The sequence below is a fragment of the Quercus suber genome, unplaced genomic scaffold (assembly GCF_002906115.3).
Source record: "Quercus suber isolate HL8 unplaced genomic scaffold, Cork oak 2.0 scaffold_14, whole genome shotgun sequence".
NCBI lineage: Eukaryota > Viridiplantae > Streptophyta > Magnoliopsida > Fagales > Fagaceae > Quercus > Quercus suber.
The window spans coordinates 114298-122815 of NW_027069479.1; the positions used below are offsets into that span (position 1 = coordinate 114298).

At 34.6% G+C, this 8518-nt stretch overlaps 1 protein-coding gene across 1 annotated transcript; it reads left to right on the top strand.

Moving 5' to 3' along the window:
• Window positions 1-250: 250 nt before the first annotated feature.
• LOC112023226 (uncharacterized) lies at window positions 251-5010 on the top strand. The gene is made up of 3 exons (XM_024055844.2): window positions 251-501; window positions 1418-2039; window positions 4465-5010. The coding sequence occupies exons 2-3, from the start codon at window positions 1489-1491 to the stop codon at window positions 4532-4534; spliced, it is 621 nt and encodes a 206-aa protein (XP_023911612.1). The 5' UTR covers window positions 251-501; window positions 1418-1488; the 3' UTR covers window positions 4535-5010.
• The last annotated feature ends 3508 nt before the right edge of the window (window positions 5011-8518 follow it).

Consider the following 8518-nt stretch of genomic DNA (forward strand, 5'->3'; position numbering starts at 1 on the left):
AATAAATGAGTGACATTTATTTTAAAAAACCATATCAGACTATTCTAATAAATTAATCACAACCTTCTATTCTAAACTGCCCAAAGTTGATATTATTAAATTAGTGGAAATGGGTTAAAAGCAGCCATTAGGTAACGAAACAAAAGGAAACTTTCTCTTTTAATCACCACTATCTATGACTATAATGTAGGAGTAAACTCCAATATTTACGTACTTTCCCAAAAAGTTATACAGAGGAAATAAAATAAAATAAAAGCGAAAGAAAGAAAAAGTAACTCGGCATCGCTATCATGCGCCCTGAGACTGAGAGTCACTATCCCTATCAGTATGCCCTCCTCATCCTCCTTTTAAATAACTCGGTCCTCAATTTCTTTTTTCTTTCTTCCAATTCCGCGCCGATCTTTGCCGTGATCGGAGTTTCTACTGCCGCCGATTTGTTTTCCGCTTTACTCGCCGGAGAGATCTCACAATTACCTGTATACCCCTCGACTTCGCTTTCAGGTATTTCCCGCTTTCCACTCTGATCTGATTTTCCGTTTCGTTTCTCAGACAAATTAAAGTGAAGTCAAGTGGGTGTATGTAATCGAACTTTTTCTTTGTTGGGTTTTGGTTTTTCTTGTTGAATTTACTGTTATATATATATATATATATATATTTTTTTTTTAGCTTGGTTGATATAGAAAAATAGTGCTTGGAATGGTTTGATTAAAGTTAAAATTTGAAGTTTAGTATGTGTGGTGTGGGAAATGAAGTCTGTTATCAAATCTGTATTGTGTTGTATGCTCTTGTTGCTTTCGAGTTATGAGATCTTCAACTTTTACCCTTATTCGCAAAGTAATAGTCACTTATTGGTATCATTGGATTATTATGGATTTGTTTTCTATATATTTAGCTTAATAGAATGTGGAGTTGATGGCAATATAAGGTCATGGCATACATAGCAAAGTTTCTTTTTTTTTTTTAATGATTTGTGTAGACTTGTCTTTGTACTGCTATATAAAATTCTATTTCAAAGTTCTTTCAGGGTTTACGTGGTAAATGGGCATTTATGTGGGAAATGGATTTTTTCCATGGCTAGTTTGGTTGCTTGTTTACTTGATCTCTTTTTGTTGCGCTCAATCTGGTCTTTTTTTTTTTGTTTTTACCTTTCAATTCTCACTGCTGATATATTCTGAAAATTAGTGTTTTGCAAATGGGGCTTATTAATTTTCCAATAATTATTAGTTTCCCTTGATAATTTTCAAAGATATTCTGTTCTATTCAGAAGCTTTTTTGAGTTTACAGTTGATAATATCCATTATCCGTATACAATTTTAGGAAATGTAACAAATTGGTACAAAGTCTTGTTCATGAGTTGAATACTCTTCCAACATGTCAATGACTCAATGCTGGCTGATACTTCTGATAATCACAACAGGTTAATTTGGTCCTTCGAAAGGGAGGAAGCTAAAAAGAAATTTATCCTGGATGGCCCGATGAGCAGAACTGATGTTATTGGCAGTAGAAGGTGGAGGGTTCTTCTCTTCTTCAGCTTCAGGGTATAGCAAGGGTTTGACCCTTCTTCTCTTGGGTCAGAAGAACGAAGACAAACCCATGAGAGTTTCGCCGTGGAATCAGTACCAGTTGGTGGACCAAGAATCCAACCGTAACCTCCAGCTGGCTTCCACGAAGAATTGGCTTCCCCGCGGGTGCGCCTCCTTTGTCTGCTTTGGTCGCACTTCCGCAGGGCTCGACACCCCATCGCCTCTTAAAGTGGGCCCTGCCCAACAGCATGAAGTCTTGCCAGGGCCTCTTGTTTCTGAGAAGGGCAAGGATTTTACTGCTGATTTAGATGATAGTATTGCTGCAAGAAAGGTTTCTCTTAGAAGTAGCTTGAAGAGGCCATCAGATGAAGCTCCTGTTTCTGTTGGTAATGCCAATGAAAGTGAAGCATTAGTTGAAAAGGGTAATGATATCCCTGGTCATACGGAACGGAGGAGAGTGCAGTGGACAGATGCTTGTGGGACCGAGCTTTTTGAGATCAGGGAATTTGAGCCCAGGTGTGGATTTTTTTTTTTTTTTTTTTTCTTCCTGGTTAAGATAGGTGTTTTTATTCTTATTTTATTTGTATTTAAGCAATTGTAGGAATTTGTTACTTCCCTGCCCCCCTCCAAAAAGAAAAATCTCAATTGATGTCCCTTGTTGTGTATGTCTTGTAGAAATGTTAAAATGTTTAGGTATGTAAATATTTGTGTGCCATTGATGCTAAGCTAATATAACTTATGTCTAGGAGTTCTCAGATTCACAGCAGTCACCATTAGTTCTCTGAGCAAGTTCCTGGCCTTTGTTTCTCAAATTCTTTAGTGCCCATATAACGTATGAGAATGCTCATACTTTCAGTTGGTCCTAATAATTTACTGTAATTTAGGAATTTGGGTTCCTTATGTTCTGTTAAAAATTCACTCAGTCTAGAGTGCTATTTGGAACATGTGGAGGTTGAGGCTACTCCTTTTTAGCTTATGAATTTCATATTTTCACAAGGATCCTCCAAGGTCATTGTCAATATTAAAACACATATACAGATTAAAAAAACAATAGGAGGAGAAAGAGTGATTGGAAATAAAGGAGATACAAGAATGATTTGGAGGTGGGAAAACCATCCAAAAGATCAAAAGCAGAAGATTTGATAGACAAAGAAGAAGGGAGAAAATATTAGAGATCTGGGACAGTTTGAGATAAAGACAGACATGAAAGAGAGAGGTAGAAGAAAAGAAAAACTCCATGTGCTTTTCATGCAAGATAGTTGCTACTTGTTATGCTGACATTAAATAGCAGGTTTGGAGCATGGAAATACTCAGCAATGAGCTCTAGCTCAAATTGCACCTCTTCCATTTGTAGAGCAAGGTGGAGAATTATTGTGGGTTCAAGACCCTACTGGGTGCACATGTAACTTACCAATGAAAAAAATAAAAAGGATGGAAATACTTAGTCAAGTGTTTTTGTTCTTTCTCCTAATTATAAAATTTGGTTATTATTTTTGAAAATTATGCACTTCTAAACTAGTTAAATATATAAGGTTTCATTGTAAATGTCGGGATTATGATTTTTACCTCTGCCCTTCATATTTTATTATGCCTTTTTGTTAAAAATTTTTAAACATCATTGACTATCCCAATGATTTTATCTTCTTTGAAGTGCAGTATGTTACTTGTAATATTCTTACTTTTTTGAATTTTTCTCAACTAAGCAAAGTACTTGTTTCACTTTATTCCATGCCAATTGCCATGCAATGACACGTTATTTCATTAAATACTTAAGCTCAGATAAAGCTTTAGTTGATCCTTTCTTGGTTCTTTGTGTGTGTTTCTGTGTTTTTCCATTTTAGTTAAAAATTAAGTTTTACTTGTGTAAGCATACTTAGTTCGGATCAATTTTTGGATCCTATTTATCATAAGGTTAAGTTCAGATGGATTTTCAGTATCAAATCAATTCTCCTTAAAAGTCACTAGTTTGTAACTTTTTGGTATTTTATTTGTATGGCAGTCTTCTACTTGAATGTCCATAGTGACAATTTTTCTCAATAATTATAAGTTGAAAATGTTGGAGAATATGATCAGGCTTGCCTCAACGTTTAGATACTCATGTTAGTTCCAATTTATCTGGTAAATAGACAATTTACCATGGAAATTTACACATTCTATAAGCCTGGTAAAATTCATTATATTAGCAGGCCCTCTAAATTTTCTCTTTGGGACTGGCAAAGTTCAACTCCTTGATGATTCCCAACTTCTAGATCCTGATCAATGGTGCAGGTTCCCTTTATCCCTTCTAGGAATTGACCCTCTTAGTCACAATAGCATGCCTCTAGATACTTATCCTCTAACCTAGGTTTTAGTTGGTGTTTTATTCTTCAACTCCATAAACAGTTATGTTGAGTTAAAAATCTGTGGCATACAACTTTCTACATAATAAACATGTGTGAAATAAGATTTCATTTGCAGTACAAGAACAGGGGTTTCACATCCTGTACTCATTTCATCCCAAGTCTTGGTATACAAAAGCAGGAAAAAGGCAAAAAAGCTGAACTTTACCAAAACAACCCAAATAAATAAATAAATAAGGAAAATGAACAGGTACTGGGTGCTAGCTATAATAAAACCAATACCCCCCTCCCCTCCCTTCCCTTTCTTTTTCCCTATTATATTGGTTCTGTTTCTTTTCTTTCTTCTGCTTGTTTTGTTTGTTGCTTCATTTAATCTTTAGTTGTTTTGCTGAACTAAACACCCCCCACCCCCCCACCCCCCAATAAAAAAAAAAAGGAAAACAAAAACAAAGAAAAATGAACAAGTACTGGTGCAGCATATAATTAAACCAATTGTTTTTGTGTTTGGTTCTGTTTCTTTTCTTTCTTCTGCTTTTCTTGTTTTCTTTGCTCCCTTTAATTTTTAGTTGTTTTGCTGATGTGGAAACTCTATCCAATGGCAGTGAGGTGGATGGATCAGATGACGAATTTGAAAATGGGAATGAAAGAAGTTGTTCATGTGCAATTATGTAGTTTGGCTTTTACCCAAAGATGATGTGGGCTCAACTTCTATTTGTATGTAATGATGCATCTGCTAGCAAGCTTGTTTGCTTCCTCCCTTGTTCAACTGATTTATGGGGAAAAAGAAAATGCAGGTTTTTGAGCGACACAGAATACCATTCACAGCAAGAAACTTTATTTCTGGCCATGCAAGTCTGACTGTTAATTTGTGTTTATATTAGATTGCTGCCGTTTTCAATTTTGTCACTCTTGGCTTCACTTCATTTTGTTTATTATTATTCTTGTTAAGTGTGACTTTATTGTCTATTGTTTCATCCTAATTAACGTGTTATTCTTTTTCTGCTTATCTTTTGAATTTCATTTATCTTTGGCCATTTGTTCTTCTCCTAACTATATGTAGAAGTTTGTTTTTATGAAGTGGGATGCTGAGAGCTTTGAAGCTATTACTTGTAAAATTAATTCATCAGTGGTGGGTTAATTTTCTTTGAGTCTTTGACCAATCCCTATATTAGAAGTGCAATGATTTGATTTTTGTTTGCGAAAAATCATACTAGTTATCATTATTCTTTTTTTGGCTAAATTACAAATTGTACCTTCTAATTTTGACCAAAATTCAATTCAATCCTTTGTCTTTACTTTTGTGCAATTAAAGTATATAACTTTTAAGGTTATTTAATTCAAGCCTTTCGTTGTTAGTATCCGTCATAAAAGCTCTGTTAGGGACTTTCTAAAGCATGGATTTGGCATAACAAGACATCATTTATAGGGTCTTGAATGAAACTTTTTTGATGGATACTTAATGGGAGACTTGAAATGAATACATTTAAAAGTTGGAGGACTTAATTGAATGAAAGTGAAAGTTATATGACTGAATTGAATTTGGTTAAAGTTAGAGGGTGTAATTTGTAATAATTATTGACATCATCCATTGTAATTGGAGTAATATTACTTTTGCTTCAGTTTGTTATGACTTCATTTTTATTATGCACACCAATCAGAGTAGGCAATGTTAACGGTTGTGAAAAAAATTTGTGCCTATCAGTGAGCGCACCATGTAATCACTAATCACTATGAAAAAAAAAATTGTGCCCGTAAGTGGGCGCACTATGTAATCACTAATCACTATAAATTGTCATTGTGGGTTCATTGTATAAGTGTCAATATGAATTTTTTCTGAAATTCTATATATTTCTTGGCCTGAGTTAGTCCACATTTAATTGCTTAATACATCATGGGAGTATTGATGAGTCTGTAATCTAGAGCATCTTTCTCATGCAAGTCTCTTAAGACAAACTAAGAAGCTTCCTTGAACAATCGCTTAGGATTTAAACACCAAGCACAAAGCTTGCCTCACATACGTCCATCTTAAAGGTAGAGGACAACCACACTTTAGTGAACTCAATCTTAGCCATACCTCCATCAGGATATTCACTTAACATCACATTCTCCTTGAATCTGTAGAGCATCTGATGAATATGTAATTATTTACTCTAGAAACTAGCTTTCCTTGCTTATGGGTGACATTGTGAACATACCTTCTGACCCGCAGGAGTACAAGTTACTGAATCAAGCTTCTAGACAGCCCATAACTCGAGTAATTCTTAGATATTCTTGGAGTACGGAGAATGGTGCTTCATCCTCTCACATTCATGGTGGGGTCTACTCATTAAATTTATAGCGGGGTCCACCATGAATGTGAGAGGAGGAAGCACAATTTCTTCATACTCCAAGATTATCTAAGAATTTTCCCCATAACTCATATGAAGTGAAGGGTATTAAATTAGAGGGCACTTTGTTAAGATCCAGACTACAACCACTAATGTATCCCATTCACATACGTCCATCTTAAAGGTAGAGGACAACCACACTTTAGTGAACTCAATCTTAGCCATACCTCCATCAGGATATTCACTTAACATCACATTCTCCTTGAATCTGTAGAGCATCTGATGAATATGTAATTATTTACTCTAGAAACTAGCTTTCTTTGCTTATGGGTGACATTGTGAACATACCTTCTGACCCGCAGGAGTACAAGTTACTGAATCAAGCTTCTAGACAGCCCATAACTCGAGTAATTCTTAGGTATTCTTGGAGTACGGAGAATGGTGCTTTATCCTCTCACATTCATGGTGGGGTCTACTCATTAAATTTATAGCTGGGTCCACCATGAATGTGAGAGGAGGAAGCACAATTTCTTCATACTCCAAGATTATCTAAGAATTTTCCCCATAACTCATATGAAGTGAAGGGTATTAAATTAGAGGGCACTTTGTTAAGATCCAGACTACAACCACTAATGTATCCCATCGTAGGATATTGGGAAGTTGGCTTGCATCATTATCAATCTTACCAAGTCAAGTAAGGTTTAAGTCCTCTTCGTAACACAATTTTGCTACGAAATGCTGGAAATTGTCAATTGCCTACAAATCCTCTAATCCTCGAAGACCTCGTTAAAAGTCTTTAACTACTTATAGATAAATACTATCATTGATGGTGTCCTAAGAGTTTGGTTTAGATTTTTGAAATTGGGTTAAAAAAATTAAATTAAAAAAAAAAAACAGCTTTTTGTTATTGCTACTCAATTGGTCCAATGTAAATGCAGAAAAATTATGTTATTGGACACAAAAGGCATGATCTGTAAATTTTACCAAACGCATTAAATCACGTTTTGAAATCATAAACGTGATTTTTTGCCTAAATCGTGGTAACCAAACATGCACTTAATTTTCCTTTTCTTTTGATTCTCAACCAAATTAATAAAACACCTAGAGCAATCAAATGCTTTAGACTAGATACTTTCAGAACATGGAGAATGGTATTGCTCCCTGCTCTCACATTCATGATGGAGTCCACTTATTAAATTCATGATAGAGTTCACCATGAATGCGAGAGGAATGAGTACTATTTCTCCATGCTCTGAAAATATTTAAGAATTTTCTGTGAGAGAGGAAATCAAAATACATATGACCATTATCAATGAAGTTATATATAAATAAAATGAAATAAGAGGTATCGTGCCCTACCCTTACATTTATTGGGTTATATATATCCAAATGGATTAATTCTAAGGGAACATTTTCTCTTACAGCCATTTCAAAAGATTTCCTAGTTAACTTTCCAGCTACAGTGTTCACAAGTTGATAAGTTCTTTTTGAGAAGAAAGTCGGTAAGTTGACTCTAGCTAGTGGCCTATCTTTACATAACATAGTCATCCTATCTTGACCCAATATGTCCTAATCAAGCCTACTGATTCCTTGCATCCTCATTATAAAATGTCATAAAGGTAACTAATCCATGTCTAAATGATATAAAAGCAAGTTTAGAATATTGACTGTACTGCCCAAAAGGGCAAATCTAAATCAAAGTTTGAGTAAAACATTAACAGAATAAACTTTAACCGTATTTCAGGTGCATACAATACATCATGAAAAAGTAAAATGCGTCCAACTCTAATATCTTTTGTGCATGGTCTGTTTCTCTGGATTTGGATCGGATGCATTATCTAGGCAGGAACGGAGCCAGAAATTGAAGTTAGGGGGGCAGTTTTTCTGTCAGTTCCGTGCGGTAGCTCTAGCTTTCAGCTCAGTTGCTTAACAGCTAATGAGGTTTTGTTTTGTTTTGTTTCTTTTTTTATTTTTTTTTTATTTTTTTATTTTTTTATTTTTTTATGTGTGCATTCGGGTATGGACAAAATTATTTTGTTTAAATTTTTTTAAAAGGCCAGGTTGTTTGTTTTAGGTAAAATTGGATAATTGAGTTTAATTGCTTTTAGTTTTACTATTGGTAATTTTTGTTGCTGAATAATTTTTTTTGGTCTTGTTTATTTTGCTTTAGATTTTAGATTTGGCCATTAAAATGAGGAAAATGCTAGAATTACAAACTTTTTTTTTACAAATTATTAATGTGGTAAGTGGTTATTAGTAAATAAAAATGCAATATAAGTGATGGGCCCAGATGCAAACCAATAAAATTTTACTACCATAACATTTTGTA

Coding starts and splice junctions, on each gene's coding strand:
- LOC112023226 (XM_024055844.2), top strand. CDS start 1,489: ATGTTATTGGCAGTAGAAGGTGGAGGGTTCTTCTCTTCTTCAGCTTCA. Junction 2,040..4,464: donor ATCAGGGAATTTGAGCCCAG/GTGTGGATTTTT, acceptor ATCCAATGGCAG/TGAGGTGGATGGATCAGATG.